The 18,311-nt window shown below is 43.4% G+C and overlaps 1 protein-coding gene across 2 annotated transcripts in view; it reads right to left on the minus strand.

The window, feature by feature from the left end:
- Rmnd5a (required for meiotic nuclear division 5 homolog A) overlaps nucleotides 1–16,437 on the minus strand; it is a 52,004-nt gene extending 35,567 nt beyond the window's left edge. For both annotated transcript variants that reach the window (NM_001355745.1, NM_024288.2), the window contains exons 1-2: nucleotides 15,798–16,437; nucleotides 4,818–4,960 (exon numbers count right to left, since the gene is read on the minus strand). In NM_001355745.1, the coding sequence (NP_001342674.1) occupies nucleotides 4,818–4,960; nucleotides 15,798–15,939 (285 nt within the window). In that variant the 5' untranslated portion in view covers nucleotides 15,940–16,437. The remainder of the gene's footprint in view (nucleotides 1–4,817; nucleotides 4,961–15,797) is intronic.
- Between the last annotated feature and the right edge of the window lie 1,874 nt (nucleotides 16,438–18,311).

Genomic DNA, 18,311 nt, shown 5'->3' on the forward strand with positions numbered 1-18,311 from the left:
GGGGAACAAAATACCCATGGAAGGAGTTACAGAGACAAAGTTTGGAGCTGAGACGGAAGGAAAGACCATCCAGAGACTGCCCCACCTGGGGGGTCCATCCCATAATCAGCATTATTCACTATCCATTTTAGCTACTCTCCCTCACCCCCTCTAAATACAATTTCTAAAAAGTAGGAGGTAGAAAATTAAAAACAGCAGGGCGGTGGTGGCGCATGCCTTTAATCCCAGCACTTGGGAGGCAGAGGCAGGTGGATTTCTGAGTTCGAGGCCAGCCTGGTCTATAGAGTGAGTTCCAGGACAGCCAGGGCTACACAGAGAAACCCTGTCTCAAAAAAAAGGAAAAGAAAAGAAAAAAAGAAAGAAAGAAAATTAAAGTCTAACACACCATTTCTTTTTTAAAAATAAGTGAATTAAAAAAAAAAAGACAAAAAATTTTGACAAAATCCAAGGATTAAAATACTTTAATAGGTAACACATTAAAGTAAAAGCTTCAATGTTTTAAATTCACAATGATAAAAAGCTAGAAAATTCCTTTGATAATATAAACTTCTCTGCTTACATTTTCAGAAAAAAATAACAGTAAAAAGGAAAAAAAAACCTTAAATCATTAAAGGTAAAAATTTACTACTTAGAACTTTAAAGATACACTAAACACTTTTCATTCATACCCACTTGTCAAACAAAACATCACAAGCATATGAAACACACACTAGATGTAACACAGGCTTTTGGAAGAAAGGATTTTAACCTCAACTTCGACTTTAAGCTACCATTCCTTTAAGTCTTCCAAGAAAGGAAGCAACGATTAACCTGAAGTTTCCACTGCAAATTGGAATGACTTGGGTCTTGTTTGTACAAATACACATACACACCTAATAGATGATGCCTGCCTGGCTAGTCCTTTAAATGTTGCCTTTTTAGGGCTGGAGAGGTGGCTCAGCAGTTAAGACCACTGGCTGCTCTTTCAGAGGACCTGGGTTCAATTCCCAGCATCCACATCCAGCTCATAACTGTCTGTAGCTCCAATTTCAGGAGAGCTGGCACCTTAAGACATATATGCAGGCAAAACATTAATGCACATAAAATAAAGGCAAATAAATCTTTTTAAATTCCTTTTCCCTTAAAGAAAGGTCATAATTTTTCTTCTACAGCTCTTTCAAAATCCTATGTTTGGAATCTGTAGAAATTACAAACTCATTCCTGTTCACAGAGCTGAAAGCTCTATTTTTTACTTTAGACTGTTCATTGTTGATATGCTTTTGTTTTGTTTTGTTTTTGTTTTTTTTTCTTTTTTAATATTTTTATTAGGTATTTACCTCATTTACATTTTTGATATGCTTTTTAAAACAACAAATACAGCCTGCTCCTAAGGAGGCAACTGTTTTTCTGGGAGGAGCAAGTATCCATAAAACAGCACTCACAGGCAACTAGACAGCATTCCAGTCTGCAGGTTGGTCGGCTTGCCTTGGTACCCACAATCCATGGACCACAATGATTTCGGCTTTATCCTGTTTGCTTAACACCAATACCTGAATGTACCCCACCTTGACCCTAAGTTTCCCAGAGCTTGCATACATTTGCCAAGTTCAAGTTAAATATGTAGGACTTAACAAGCTAGAGGAGTCTTATGTAATAACAGCCTACACAGATTCCTCATATATACATGAAGCCTTTTCACAACATCTAGGAATATCCAGTCGGAAACCAGCTTCCTCTTTGGGCAACATAGTAGACACCAAAAATACGCGGAGTATGTGCAGAAAGATGCCTGAAAATGAGCCCTACCGCCAAGTACTTAAGTATTCGTGAACTGCTGTAATTTCCTATGCTGGATGAAAAGAGTCTTTGTAACTAAAACCTAAGCTACTTTCCTAAAAATTGTAAACACATTTCTGGAAGAAACTATTCTGTTTCTTTCAGAACTGTAGTTATTTGAAGACCTTGCAACTTCCAAGTACATGAAACAGATCTTAAAACTGTGAGACTACATTAAGAAACATGTTTCAAATATCCTCTCCCATCCCAAGTCAGAATGTAAATTATTAACTATAAATGTGTTCCCTAGACACCCATTCTCAAAGTGGTACTCAATTTAAACACCAAGTACATCTTACTTTGCTCAAAAACTAGTCAAAATATCTGACAACCTGTAGTGATCTTTATAAAAACCTGCTGTATCTGGGGGAAGCCATGCACAGCATGTCAACTGCAGAAAGGGGTCTAAGAGCAAAGAGAATTCTTATGATAATTATGGCAGAATAATAGAAACTGGTACTTAGCTGGAAGGTGGCATACACACAAACCTGAGATGACAGCTGAGACCATCCCCATTTAATCCAAGCAAGGGTTCTTGTCCCAGGTAAGACTGGCTGCCTTGGACATTAGCTCTTCTCACTGTAAAAACACTCGGGTCTGCTGCCCAGATGATGACTCCCTTAGTTAAGGCAGAGAGCAGCAGGCCCAGTGAGCTGGCAGATCACCCAGGAACTTCCTAGGGTTCTCTGCCATCAGAACCACCAGTATGTTTTGGCCACAAAGATCTGAAGCTGCTGCTTCTTTTTTTTTTTTTTTCGAGACAGGGTTTCTCTGTATAGCCCTGGCTGGCCTCGAACTCAGAAATCCGCCTGCCTCTGCCTCCCAAGTGCTGGGATTAAAAGTGTTCGCCTTTGATGATCTGAAGCTTCTTAAGCAAATGCAATGGCTCCTCACCCATAGAAGATTTAAGACAAATACCTACTCCACATACATCAAAACCACCCCTTTGGTGCCAAGATGGTTCTATTGTTCTGTCACCTGCCACTGCCCTTCTCCAAGACGCTGCTACCTGCTGAAAGGCTGAACCTGCCATCCTGAGAAATTCCTGAGACAGCTAGCAACTGGCGACTGACACCTTACTGCCAAACTAGTGCTGTCAGCCTAATTGCTTACAGGCTGGTAACAGGCATCAAGAGTGGATCGGCAGGACATGGGCTTCCCCCCTTTATAAGCACAGAATTTCAGTAAACATTGGGCTTTGATCAGCATTTGTCTTGGCCTCATCTCTTCTCTCGCACTTCTCTTTCTTTCTCTTACAGCTCTGGCCTCCCACTCAGGAACACAGGTCATGTGGCCACAGGCGGCCACAGGTAGCGTCTGAACAGGGACCTGAGTACAGGTGGAGAGAACACTGTCTTTGTAGAGCTCTACAGGAAGATTAAGAAGAAGATGTATCTGGCACAGTAAGCAACACTTTGTATTCATGCTAGCGCTGGCTTTAAACTTCATCTTTTTTAAATTGTTGCTGTAGGTACAAAAGGATACAGGCTAATCAGCGTTGGCCCAGCACTGGTCGGAAGGTGGTCTCATTCACAGTGGCAAGGTCTGAACCAGCCTGCTCAAGGCTGGGGGAGGCTACACTTCAGCCAACTGATAACTTCCCGTGCCACCGCCCCATGATGGTGTGATGCTAAGCTTACTTCCACAGCCATATTCACCCATATCAAGTTACCAAACAGGTTTCAAACTCCAAAGGTATTTCAGAGAATATTCACTGCATTCCCAGCCTTTGCTTGTGACTGCCCTCACTAACCCAAGACCATCACTCTGATGGGCTACTAAAACTTCCCTGTCTTACAATCCCCAAAGTCCCTGCCACTTGCAGTCCTGTGGTACCACACCTACCAGCAAATGTATCTCTTTAGAAGCTGTCCTGACTTAAGACACCTGCAAGCCTAGCCTTTCAATACTTTTACCCCACAGGGTAACTTCTAACAGTGGAGCTGCTCTTGCGTTTCTCGGACGGTCCAGATTACAGCAGCTTCTACCATCTATGTTACACCACCATCACTGTACACACGGGGGAAGTGGTTCAGGAGGTATGTTTGCTATAAAGAGCTCTCCACCAAAAATCTGCTTCTTCTTTCAAAAGTTTACAACATATAAACAGAGATGGTCATGGCCAGTCACACTCCCTAATAAATGGAGCAGTCAGAGACATCAGACCAGAAAACTTGGCTGCTCCTCTTAAACTCCATTCGGACTGTGAACCCCATGGGAAAAACAGCTTCAGTGCTAAAAATGGAAAGTCTTATGAGTCAATCACTAAGTGAAGGATGGCTTATTAAAAACTATCACTAGGAAAAAAAAATCACTTAACAAAAATGGCTTGCCTGGCTCCCTAACAAGCAAGTCCCTCACCTGAATAGAAAGAAGACAACACTAAAGAAAAGCAACCAGCCTGCCTACAGAAGACAAGAGTCAGGGTGAGGCGAGAGGGACACACATAGGGTGTTAGTCTAACCATCCCACAACCGTCCCTGGGCATAGCCAAGGACTCACTTAGGAAGCAGCAACTTATTCCTATAAACAAACTCCCACACAGTGGCTCACAACTTCTCTGCAACTATATTCACCAGGACTCTAGCCATAAAAGCAGATGGAAGAGTAAAGCTACAAAGGCAAGAATTGTCTTGCTTTATTTTTATTTCTGTTTCTCAAACAGCAACAGGGAACTTTAACAAGGATAACACAGTAAACAAGACCTGTAAAAGTTATCCTAAGCAACAAGAAAGAAAGGAATGGCATAAAGTACTTTAAGAGAGAACAAGGTATCAAGATGCTGGTAAAGGAAGAATGTTAGAAATACAAAGGCTCCTCTGTGGTTGGTGAGTGGCTCTTGATGACCTGAGTTCAATCCCAGGGACCCACATGGTAGAAAAAGAAAACTAACTTTCAAGTTGTCTTCTGATCTTCATCTGCATGCTCACACATACACACAAGCATATAGCAAGTAACTAAAAGGAAATTAAAAACAAAAAACAATGTCTTCAATTCCATACCTTATCAATGGCTTTTCCAACTCGAGAAACACTGCTATGGATGTCTTTGTGGTCAGAGGCCAACTTCTGGACAGTGTCCTTTATTCTTTTGCAGCACTGTGTCAGAACAAGTGAAAGTGTCCCTGATAATTCAGCATCTTGACCTATTTAAAAAGAGAGAGAGAGAAAGAAAAAATTACTGGTGACTCACTAAAGCAAACTCCACAATGACAGGAAGAAAAACGAAGGAAAACCAGTATCTTCCTTGAAGCACGTGACCACAGTTACAGATGTTATTTTTCAAGTGTACACTAAGAAATAACTGGATTTATTTATTTTTAGAAATTAAAAAATAAAATTTTATTATGAAACAAACTATTTCCGCAATAACCTTACCACAGACTGTGAACTATACCATCAGGCAGTTATCATATCCATGTCTAGTGACTCCACTATGGGGCAGGTGACGGCAGTGAAACAGCAGTCAACAACCCTTGCCCCAAGACTTACTTTCTGATGCAAGACAGATACCACAATAAGGCAAATGAGACAGTATGGGAAAGATCACTGCTGTAAGGAAAGTGGGGGGAGACAGAGGTGTGTGGGATCAATCAACTGCAAAAACAAAAATCATGATGAACAGACATGGTAGATGTGAGTAAATGACATAACTAGCTACCTTGGGAGGAGAGGACGAATTCCAAAAGGCAACAACAGAAGTCTGTCCTATTGTAGGTGCATGGTAGATAATGCCTACAACCTCAGTTAAGGCAAGAGACCAGGACCCTGAGGCCAACCTGGGCAGCCTTGCACAGAATACACACACCTAGAATATTGACAGCATAGTGAAGAGGCTAGTGTGTCTAACAGCAACTTCTGGCTGGGGAAATAGCAGGAAACAGGTCTAAGAGACAACGGGCTCCTGGGCCCTGTAGGTTCTTTTTTGTGCTGAAAAGACTAGTTTTTACTATAAGTGACAGAAGGAATGAGCCACTACACTGTTTGAAGCAGAGCAAGTACCTACTGATATTTTAATATGACCACTCTGATGGACAAGAAAAGGGCAAGAACAGACTCAGGACAGCAAGGTGGGCAACTGTGGCAACAGCCCACTTGACAGCTGACAGCCTAGTACACTCTGACTGGCCTGAGGAAGGGAAAGCCTCACACTTGCCTCCAAGTTTCATACTGAGCCAAAGATGGTGTTGCCTACAAGTAAGATGAAACAGAGAAAGATGTGCACATCAGAGGGCCAGGAAAGAGAGAGGTTAAACTGGTACTTAACTAAACTGGAGATGCTGACCAGTGCACTCATGGGAGACAGCCACATATGCAGGCCTGGAGGTCAAGATCAGTGTCAGAACTAGGGAGACAAACTGGTATAGTGATGGTACACCGATTATTCTTAAACTATGAAACTAAATGAAAGCGCAGTACAGATTCAGAGAAGTGGTGAAAGGCAGACATGAGATAGAACTGAAAAGCAAACTAACAGACTACTGAAGCCTAATGATAGGGAGGAAATCAAGTATGGTGTTGGGAAAATCTATCAAGAGCAAAGAAAATCTGCCAAAGCACAGGAAATAAAGAACTATGCTAAAATAGATGGGCGTGGTGGCACACGCCTTTAATCCCAGCACTCAGGAGGCAGAGGCAAGCGGATTTCTGAGTTCAAGGCCAGCCTGGTCTACAGAGTGAGTTCCAGGACAGCCAAGGCTATATACAGAGAAACCCTGTCTTGAAAAAACAAGAAAAAACAAAAAAAAACAAAACAAAACAAAACAAAAACTATGCTAAAAGCACGAAGTCGCTGTAGACTAAACACTGGCTACTAAATTTACAGCATAGATGTTATAACCACAAGAAGAGTTTCTCTACCGTTTCAGGAAAAGACATCCTACAGGGTTGCAGGGATTGTTGAAAAGGAATACAGTAAGCAAGGCAGCCTAAGACCCAAACAGAAGCATTACTTACAAGGTGTCTAATCTGCACAGGGCAGCCCCAACAGAAATGCCCTCATCTCTAAACACTATCACACAAACTTTAAGCTAAACAATTCCAACTTCAAACACAATTTGTCTAATTTTGCTCCTTTGCAGCAGAAGCTTTTAACTGTACCAGTGTGGGGCATTGAGGTCTGTACTAATAATCTGTGGTCTTCCTCTACAAATGACCTTCCTTCTCTACAAACTTATCAGTCCATTGAATTACTCCCTCTTCTGAATCCCTGCTAATCCCTGTCCTCTCCACCATTCCATTCTTCTGGTACTCGTTTATACCATATAACAATTTCTTTATGTTACAGAACATACTATATGAACAGTATGAATATTTGCAAGTCATACTCAATATATCAGGCAAAACACACACACACAAGAAAGTACCCAAGAAAATTATGATTCAGATTTTCAAAGTCTAAAATCTACCACCTAAGATAAAAATATTTTGGTAAAAATGAACTGTCAGATTTCCTAGAAATCACAGACCCTATTTCTATATTTTTATGAATATGCTAGAGGCAAAAAAAATAGTTTATAAACATATACTGCATTTGAGCTCTCCTGAGTTATTCACTTTCACAAAACGGACAGAGATCTTAGCAGAATAGAGAAAACAAACTAGGAAACAAGTTATAATGCAGAGAAATAAAGGTCCATTTAGAAAACATAATCCTAACTACACCTAAATAAAAACTCAGATCTTGTAAATCTGTATTCCAGAATTCAATGAGAATAGTTCCTAAAGATGAGAACAAAATAAACCAACAAGTGCACAGTGTTGGAACATAAGGGTACTTGCCTAACACACTTACAACGTTAGGTCCAATCCCAAGCTCGGGGATGGGGATGCATGCACTTGTGATCCCAGCACTGGAGTGTAGGTGGGGGAATGAAGGATGCTCAGATGTTTATGGTCATCCTAGGCTACCTACAGCAAGCTCCAGCCCAGATCAATAGATTGATAGACAGAGTGATTCATTCTTAGAGCTCGAATTCAAACAAGTCAAAAGAATATTAGGTATCAGTAATAAGACTAGAGGGAGATATATTTATATCCCACTCTTTTATTAGAGTTCTTTTTTCTTTTGAAACTGTTTATTTTTGTTTGTTTGTTTTCAAGACAGGTCTCACTATGTAGCTCTGGCTATCTTGGAACTCACTAAGTAGATGAGGGTGGCCTTGACCGCATCCAAATGCTTGGATTAAAGTTGTATGTACCACTATTCCCAGCTTAGAATCTTAATAGTTAATGATAAAAATGAAACCAAAACAAAACCCTCAAAATGTCAAAAGCAGGGAGAAATGAAGACATTTGGATTCAATTAACATTTGAGTGTCAAAGCCTTGGCCAGCAGTGTTCCCTCATGTTACCAATTCCTAGAGAAAAGACATTAGGACTTAAAACTGACTCTTAAAAAGTCACCACCTGTCAGAGTGAACATGGGTCTCCTTGAAAAGTATTAAAACAGAAACTTGAAAAGCTAAGCCTAATGTTAAAAATAACAAAGAACTATTTCATAGCATTAACAACCTAAACGTGGCCAAGGAGAGCAACTTTAAGGCCTATGCTATAGCTGTTCAATAGATAAGTTTTCAGACCTCACCCAGAGGAAGGGGCCACACTCATCAGATTTACTCAAGATTAGCAAATCTATAAAGAAAGCATTTTAGTGTTCAAGCCCTGCCTGACAATTTAGGAGAGAGCAGTGAACTCACAGATGGGTATTCTGAGGCAGGGACATTATTAAAGACCATTGCATCAAATTACAAGCCTAGCGCATCAAGCAGGAAACCTGAAACAATCAAGTTTGTATTTAAAGGCTCAACTGCATGGTGCAGACAACAGTGTTCTGGGAGCAGAGAACTAACCAATGACCGTCACTGGTGGGGGTGGAGGACTTCAAAGCACCCAAGATGAGAACTACAGAGAAAATAAGGAGAAATGCAGGTACACGTTTTTTAATGTCTTCCAGATAGTCTTTATTTTTAAAGATCCCATATTCAAAATACAAACATTTAATCTCTAAGTATCTCAAAACTGAATGATTGAACCCAACGTAACTTTTAAATCTGGATTTCATATTTTAAAAAAAAAAAAAACAAACAAACACATTTTTTCCTCCCACTTTTCCAAGCTTATTTTTCTCTTAGTTCCATAATTCTCTCTTTCACTCCTGCTTAAATGCTTAGATTTACCTTTGATTTTTCCAACCTTTACCTGACTCTGCCCAACTCCATCCTTGCACAAGTCCCAGTCACTCTCAAAGATCCCTTAGGAAGCCACGTTTCCACCACTACGGCTCAAGAACAGGCCCAAACTTCATCTTGAGGGCTGTGAGCAAAAGGTCTCCAATCACAACCCCGCCCTGTCCTTACTAAAATGTCACCTCGAGACTCAACGTCAGTCTTCCTGGTGTCCATGATTTTATGGAATGTTTCCAATTCTAATGCTTTTCTCCCACTCTCTCCCCATCTCCCTTTCTGTACCTTTGTTCTTGCCACCCTCTCCCAGTTCTTCATCATTTCCCTGCTTCCCACATCTCCACCTGTTATTAAACCCTACCACAGGTAGGCAGCACCCACTCTAAACCAGACTTCTTTCTCTACCAGGATCACCTCGATGGTCTTCATTACAAGGCACTGTTCCTGTTAAAATTCATGCCAATCTCCATCTCCCTAATAACATACAAAGTTCATAGATACTTGTCCTTTGTAACTTTTCTAAAACAAGCTATATCTGGATATTTCTGGGCTAGCCCCTGAGCAGTGTTACTATCCAGAATTAGAAGACACCTAAGAGATAATCTTAGAAATGTCTTTATATTTACTACATGGCATCAAAGCCATGTCAAACAAACCCAAAGGTGCATGAAGTAAGATCCACTTAAGCTAGGACAAGATCATTTTAAACAGCTCAGTATTTACTATTGTATGAACACAGGCTACAAGACTAAAGCCAGGCAGGAAAGGTCAGGCTAGTCACCAGTGTTCCTCAGGCAACACAATGGCTGGTTTAACTTGGGTTCTTCATTTTCAACAACATATGCTATGGGCAATGTGCCCTTCCCAGGCTCTTCAAGCTCTTCCTATGCCTGATATAGGCAGGACGAGCAGAGCTCAAGGTGACCAGAAATATGAAACAAGAAAGTAACGTTGGGAAATGTTGCTAGACATGTTCCTGTCTTTTGAGCTAGATCAGTCATCTTCCCCTCTAAATGAAGAAAACTGAAAATGCAAGTAACCATGGAAAGCATTAATGATGGAAGACAAGGCTTCCTGATGTCACCTCCTGTGGCTCAGATGCCAGCCTTGCTTAACTGGAGCCTAGTCAGTCATGGTTAAAAATTCTACTTTAATTAAAATTGCCATGCCACTTGAAACCCAAAGAATACTGTATAACACACACATCTAAATGAGCAATGTTCCATATAACAAAGAATTGTCCTCTCCAGGAGCCTAGACAGGAATGGGCTAACGAAAGTTAAATCCACTTTTAAGTCCAACTGGAAACACATTGACCTTTTATTTTCCTGCTTAAAATAGCCTACGTAGCTTGGCAACCCATCTATTAGGCTTTTACTGTGCTTGAACAATGGTATAGCCATCCACCCAAACTTTTATTTATGATCCACTCACAAGCTATTTTCCACAGTAGGTGTTTATTGTAGACCACACTGTACTCAATTCAAAGCTCAAAAGTCTTTCTTCTCTCAAGAGTATCTACGAGCATTTAGCACAATTTCAACAAATGGGGGCTGGTTATGTGATCTCACCCGAGTTAGCTAACCTTACTTGGTCTTTATGAGTCTACCAGGCCCTAACTGATTCCTTCTACTTGTATACTTGACATAGGCAGGTCACACTTAGCACACAATACTTCTCTATATACACATATGCATATTTTTCAACATGTATTTGTAATACATACAACCCAGTTTCTAGACTGGAAGCTATCTATGCATATTCAATCTCCAACCATTGGTTTCTCTCTATTAACACAATAGTGTATTAGACCTAAATAGTATGCATTTAGATCTCGGTGATCTAAATATGAATTTTTATTTTTTATACTCACTTGCTGTATTAGCTAGTTTTGTGTCAACTTGACACAGCTGGAGTTATCACAGAGAAAGGAGCTTCAGTTGAGGAAATGCCTCCATGAGATACAACTGTCAGGCATTTTCTCAATTAGTGATCAAGGGGGAAAGGTCCCTTGTGGGTGGGACCATCTCTGGGCTGGTAATCTTGGTTCTATAAGAGAGCAGGCTGAGCAAGCCAGGAGAGGTAAGCCAGTAAAGAACATCCCTCCATGGCCTCTGCATCAGCTCCTGCTTCCTGACCTGCTTGAGTTCCAGTCCTGACTTCCTTGGTGATGAACAGCAGTATGGAAGTGTAAGCCGAATAAACCCTTTCCTCCCCAACTTGCTTCTTGGTCATGATGTTTGTGCAGGAATAGAAACCCTGACTAAGACACTTGCCTAATTAGCTTCACATGTTCAGGCTCAAGCACATGTGTGCGCTCACACACACAATAAATGAATACATGAAAAAAATTGTTTAAGGTGCTTTTATGTGTTCATAACTACACACACAAAGTCTTTAACCAATTCAGGAATTGTAATGATAGTTGAGTGTAAATACACAGCCAATGACATTTTAAAAGGTGACACATGATCATATTGCCTCCATTTTTGGGGTATTAGGCAAGAAATCTACTAGTGAGCCCCATTCTTTTTTTTTTTTAATGGAAACTAGCATCTCCACCTGTCAGGTGATAAGGAGGCTCTGGACAGTGGTGAAGTTTGTTCCCAGGAAGCTTTTTTTTTAGATTCAAACTATCTGCATTTATTACCTACTCAAAATAAATACAATTAAAATTTAAAAAAAAAAAGCAAGAGAACTTCTTTCAAGTGCCGGGGATACACAGACAGCTCAGTGGTCTACAGCTTGCCTAGTGTTCATAACTGGGTTTGATTACCAATACAGTCAAAATCCTTATAGTACTAGTATAAAAGTAACCAAAAACTTAATATGGCACATCCTTAACTCTATAATTTCCCCAACTATACTTTAAGCATATTGTGAAACTGTTAACAAAATTGTTTTTTTTAATTGTTTCAGTCTCTTTTTTTTTGTTGTTCTTCTACCACAAGACATTAACAACATTTTTTATTGTACTTTCCACTAGAAAAGTATGAAACGGGGAAGGAGGAGCGGAATCTTCACGAGCCAGGTCACTAAAACCAACAAGTGCTTTGGTTTATGATACCTGATATCCAGTCTATGACCTCAGTACCAGTGTCTGGAACTGAGCTTAAATCTACTGACAGAAAAACCCTCAAGCATATGTGAAAATTGAGTGCACATACAGGAATGAGGAAGGCATCACCCACATTAGACCAAGAGCATCCTGGAAAGGATCCCCAGGCAACAGCCACCATGATGATCTACAGCCAATTTCTCTCTTCTGGGAAAACTTCCACTGAAAGGTGGGCACAACTCTGTCTGGAATGCACCCTCTCCTTTCAGTTGGGGAGTTAATGAAAGTGAACTTCAAAATAATTCAGGCTAAGCCGCAGAGCTCAATACAATTCTTGAACATCTGACAAAGGAGGTTAAAAAGTGGTCTTACTGTCTCAGACCAACATACTGGTCCCTGTTTTCTATTTGCCATGAATAACCCTGTCTACTATCCCTCCCTCCCACCTTGGGCACCCCACAGAGGCCCATCCTCCTGCTTCTGTGCCCTATCCAAGGCAACAAAGAGACACATCTGGTATCAGGCTCCGCATAAAGCAATGGCTCAGTTCAGCCAGATTTCTCTAAGCTCTCCCTAGCCCCGGCTGCCCCTTCACACTCCTATTACCACCTTAGCTACCCTAGAACCACCCACACTCAAAGCCTGCATTTCCTTCTTATATGTCAACAGTATTCCTCTAGCAGATACCGGAGCTTCAGTTTAAAAAAAGGAAGAAGGAAAAAAAAAAAAAAAAAAGACTTGCCCATCCCATTTCCAAGCGGAAGAACTAGGGATGGATAAAGTGACAGCATAACTAATCCACCAAATGCGAGTGACTATCCACATCATCCTTACTGTCTTCAAGTATGTGCATTAAGAAAGCTACATTTTAAAAAGACACAGCTAATAAAGAAATTTCACATGGAACAATTTCAGGTTACAGAGAGGTCATTTTGAGCTGGCTGGACAGTTCCAGGTCAGCCCTAGGGCAGTGTTTATAACCTGGAGGAAGGCTGTGACAAGGTGGGTGAACTTACAACCATCTAGCTGTGTTCGGTTAATATAGTTGTCTATGATCCCTTTTACCTCAGACATCTCACTGCAGACTCGAGTAAACCTAAGAAATTATAGCTTTTTAAAATTGGACTGATTTCCCAATTCTGGTAAAAAGATGCTTCTGCAAAAGGAAGTCACCTTCCAGTATGATACAGCGACTGCCCTCTATCCTATCTGGCAGGTGATGTTTACAGACCCCAAGGTTCTACTTTACTCATTCTCTTCTCCCAGGAATATTACCTACCACTCATAATAAGAGCCTAGATAGAAGCAGAATAGAGCCCCTCCCTCAGATCAGAGCAGCTACCAGATTACTTGCCCAGAAAGCACATTCCAAGCCTTAAAGTAGAGGGGTAAACTCTGCTTTCAGTAGGCACACCTTTGAAAGGAGCAGGTTTAAGATTAAATATAATATCCACTGCCCGTCACCTGCTTGAAACTCTAACTTAGAAATTAGTTGCTTCAAGAAACCCGCAATCATTTCTGAGTTCGAGGCCTGGTCTACAAAGTGAGTTCCAGGACAGCCAGGGCTATACAGAGAAACCCTGTCTCGAAAAACCAAAAAAAAAGAAGAAGAAGAAGAAGAAGAAGAAAAAGAAAAAAAGAAACCCGCAATCAAATACCAAAGCATGTTTATCTTTATCTTCACTCAAAAGAAACAAGACTGCCTTAAGAACCTGACCTAATATCCGTATGTATTTCTTTCGTGTTTAACTACTTTTCATTACTTAATTCTAGTCAACTGATTAAAGGAAAATAACAGATGCCACAGAGGCATTGTTACACAGAAATGTTTAAAAAAAAAAAAAGAGGCTGCCAATCAAGAACAAGCCCCACTACCTGTTATAACAGCATGGTATATACACTGTGCCTACTACCCCTCACACCACAGGCTTTGTGAAACATTCCCTTACTAGCAAAGAGGCCTAAAATCCCTGACCTGGCAATTTTTACAATCATTTTAACCATCTGGAACTGACTGCAACTTCCCTAAAACAAACCTCACCACCACTTCTCCTCTTCCATAATCACTCTTCTGGAAAGGACTCTGTTCTCTATCTTTTCTCTCTCAAGCAACCCCTCAATCTCTGACCTGGTCCCCCAAAAGGGAGTATTCCTTCTGCCTCTCCAGGTGTAGGCCCTATGTTCATTCTCGTCCCCTACTGGCTTTCTCCTTTTCGGTCAAAAGACAAAGATGTCCTCTGGGAAAGGGGGGTGTTCGGTGTCTTTAAGCCCTGAGCTAGGACCACCTTGGATTGACTGCCTTCTACTTCGGTATGCACTATTTTTTTCTTAGCCTGAAATAATCTGGTTTGTCCACAAAATGTCAAGTACCAGCTAAGCAGCTCTCTTTTTATCCTTTTCTGCCCTTTTCATTTCTGCTCTACTTTGGTTGTGTTTAGAGCCTAAGATCTTTCATCTCACATCCTATGATCTCCACTGTCCTTCTAGAAATATCTGAAAACACAGAGGGGCACACTGGGAATCCCAACACTAGAAAGATGAAGACAAGATTATAAATTCAAAGCTGGCTTGGGCCACACAGAGAGATTTTACCTCAAAACACCACAAGCAAAAGAAAACAACCAATTTTAGCTCACATATATTCCAAGAATATCTATATCTATCCATATATGTGTGTATGTATATATGTAATATATATATATATATATTATATATACACCTCACATATATTCAAACCCTTTAATCTCATGAGTCAAAATTCAACAGATTTTCTCACACCCCACCTTATTCTGTTAGCATCAAGTATACCATCACCATCAATTCAGTCAAATAATCTTTTCGCATGAAGCCATCAACATGTTTTGCATATATTTATACAGCGTTCCAAAGTGACAGCTGTGTCAGAAGTTGTCAGACTCCTTTACCAGGGAGGAGCAGTCACCCACAACTGAAGTGTTTGGGAAATAAAGGTGTAGAGGAAAGGAGAGGAGAGGCAGGGCTAACACTGCCTTAATCTCACCTGCTACATCCTCATTTCTCCCTGACTAATAAATATCCCTTTAATTTCTGTTCAGCCCACAAAACTGACAAGGGCCCGGACTCTTGAGTAAATCCATAATATTACAAGTCCTTTATCTCTCATTCAGAAAGAGTCAGCATTGTGGCTCCAAGGTACCAGACCTTTAGTGTTATTTTTAAAACACAAAACTCTTTCTCAGAGTTAGCCTTGGCATCTGTGGTACAAGACGTAGGGCCACTGATGAAATAACGTAGGCAAAACACCTTCTACGGAAAAGCTGTTTTCTGAAAGGATTATTAACAAGTACAAACTGGACTAGGTAAGTAACTAGCAACTCGACATCTGCCCGGTCGGACTGTACAGAGGCTACAGCAGGGACGCTGAATGGTTTAAATCGGCCGGCTTCCTAGGAAGAGTTTAGAAGAACTGCCTGCCCACATCAGTCCAACTCTGAAGTTGCAGCAGCCGATGATGTAGAAACCAACCCACAGCTAAGAACGTTAAACTAAGAACCATCAGGGAGAAAAGTCTGCGAGGCCGAAAACTAGACAAAGTCCTGCGCAGACCCTCGTTATCACTCGCACACCTGCGGCCCGCAGGACCCCGCAAGACCCCCAGCCCCGCCCCAGGCCACCGCGTTTCCGGGCGGGTCGCCGCGGCCTGGGGACCAGCAGACGCAGCGCAGGGCCCCGACCCCCGCGCGCCCACGCGCCCGCCCTCACCGTGGCTCTGCAGGATCTCGTGCTTGAGGCCGCCGGTGTAGTCGATGAGCTCCTCCAGGCCCCGCTCGCACAGCTGCCCGTAGCCCGAGAACTTGTGCAGCACCTTCTCCAGCTCGCGCTCCACCGTCACGCACTGATCCATGCCGGAGACCGCGGCGCTCGGCTCCCCGGCGCCCGGGGGTCCGCAGTGGTTCGGCCCGGGCCCCACCGAGGCCGCGTCCTGCTCCTCCTCCCCCAAGGCGGCGAGCGGGCGGCGCGGGAGGCGAAGGCAAGACGGGCGCGCTAGCCGCGGCGCCGGGGGAGCCCCGCGCAGCCTGTGCCCTCCCGCCCCATGGCGCCCCGGCCCCGCCGCTCGCGCTCGCTCGCCCGCCCTACCCGGCGCCGCGTCTCGCCCCGGGCCCCCCTGGCTCGCCGCGTTCGGCCGCCCCTCGGCGGCGCCGCCGATTGTTTTTGTTTTCACGGGAACCGGCCGATGACCTGGTTCTCCCGGGCGGCACCAATAGCCGCGGCCCGGGAGGGGGTCGAGCCTCCCTCACGAGCGGAGGAGGCGGCGCGGGCCGTACCAATCGCGGACTCGGCGAGGGGTCAGGGGGAAGCAGCGGGCGAGCACGGGCGGAGGGCGCGCGGGCGTTCTGAAGGTGTGGGCCGTACCACGCGGGAGGCCGTGAGGGAGCGCGGCGAGGGCGGGGCGAGGGCGGGGCGAGCGACGCAATTGGCCCGCGCAGCTGAACAGGGAACTTTAGCGATAGCGTCAACTACGCGGCCGGTAAACAAGAGGGTGGAAACCGTCCCCGGATGCTCCGCCCAGAAGCAGAAGAGTGACCAATCGACGCGGGGGTTAGGAGCGAGACAAACATCCTCCAATCCTGGGCCGAGGCGTAAAACTTCAGCCAATCCAGACTGAGGAGCCAAACCAATGCGCTCGCTGTTGGAGGGGGGTTGGCTTGAAGAGCGGAGCTTGGCGCTTCTACTGGGAAGCCGCGAGGGGAAACATGACAGCAATTAACGGGGCTGTTTTCTCCAGGATTTCGCCCTGATTGCAATTTGTGTTTTCTCCGCATGGAATTTTGGCCGGAGTTTCGACTGAGAGGCCCACCTCCGGGGCCAAAGGATGTCTGTCTGGCCGCCTAGTGGCGGAGGGCCCGGGCGGGGTCACTAACCCGATGGAAGGTGGTAGCTCTTAGAGGGATGGCCCGCGCCCAGCGTTGGCTCGTTCTTGACGCCCCTCGGCCTGCAAGTGGCCTTCCCTGTCGCCTTGTCCACGTGCTGGGCATCTTGGCGGCGGTCACGAACACGCGTGGGCGAGCTGAGCAACCTGGCCCTTGCTCCTTGCCCTTACCTTGGCGTAGGGCTTTTGCCCTGGTTTACCACGGGGTTCTGGCCTTGGCCTGTGCCCTCTTGCTCACCAGGCTTCTACCCTACTAGCTTTTCGTCAAGTCCCTGCCTCACAGCCTGGGCCTGGGAGAGTCCGCCTTCCTGGGCCTGCAGTTGCCAGCTTGCTTGCCTGCTCATAGCATTCCTACTTCCACCATGGTTGTATCACCTCTGCCTCCCCGAATTTTCTCCATCAATTCATTGTATCTCTTACAGCACAATTTTTTTTTTCTCTCACACATCACTTGTCAAAGTCTAAAATAATAATTGTTTGGAGTTTTGCTTGTTTTGGTTGCACCACTTAAGTAATACTATGAAGGGTAACCCCTTTTGTTGTGGCCTGTTTGTTTCTAGAACACAGCCAGCACCCTGGTGGACAGTCTTTCTTTTCCTTTAATTCAGGTGGTAACCTTTTTAAAGTTCAATTTCCGTTTTTATAATGTGGCAGCTAGTGGGCGGGTGGTTATATATGATGGCCTTTAGTGGTCCTGGATATTTGGAAGTTCAGCTGATGGTATTTCAGGGCTCCTTTCTGTCCCTCATCACGCCATTTGCTTTTAGTCCTCTTTCTTGGCAGATGGCCCTGATTCCTACTTCTCGAAAATAAAAAACCTTTTAGCTCCATCAATCTTGCCATTCTCCTCAAAAGGTTTTCTAGCTACCATCCATTTTGTGAAAATACTCAGGCATCCAAAAGAAGAAAGGGCCCTCTTCCTTTGTAAAACAAGCCCGAGGGTGCCTGGCATCATCTTACTGCTGTCTAGAGCGTCCTTGCCTGGCTGTACTTTAGTTCTTCCTGCTTGGGGATGGAGTGGACCTGACTTAGCAACCTTCACTTGACCCCTCTGAAGCTGTTTCCTTCTTTAGCTGCCACACTGCACAGACAAACCTTGTTCTTCCCCTTGAACCAAGGATCTCCTTGATAGTTTCAGTCACACCCACACTCTCTCTCTCTCTCTCTCTCTCTCTCTCTCTCTCTCTCTCTCTCTCTCTCTTCTTCCCCTTTTTTTTCCTAGAAGTTGTTTGAATAACTAAATAAATGAGATAATCCATGTAAGACCTTCAACATAATGCCTGGCGCATGTAAGAGCTATTCTTTTTCTTTTTCTTTCTTTTTTTTTTTTTTTTTTTTTCGAGACA

This window comes from Mus musculus, chromosome 6 (assembly GCF_000001635.26).
Source record: "Mus musculus strain C57BL/6J chromosome 6, GRCm38.p6 C57BL/6J".
NCBI classification, from domain to species: Eukaryota; Metazoa; Chordata; class Mammalia; order Rodentia; family Muridae; genus Mus; species Mus musculus.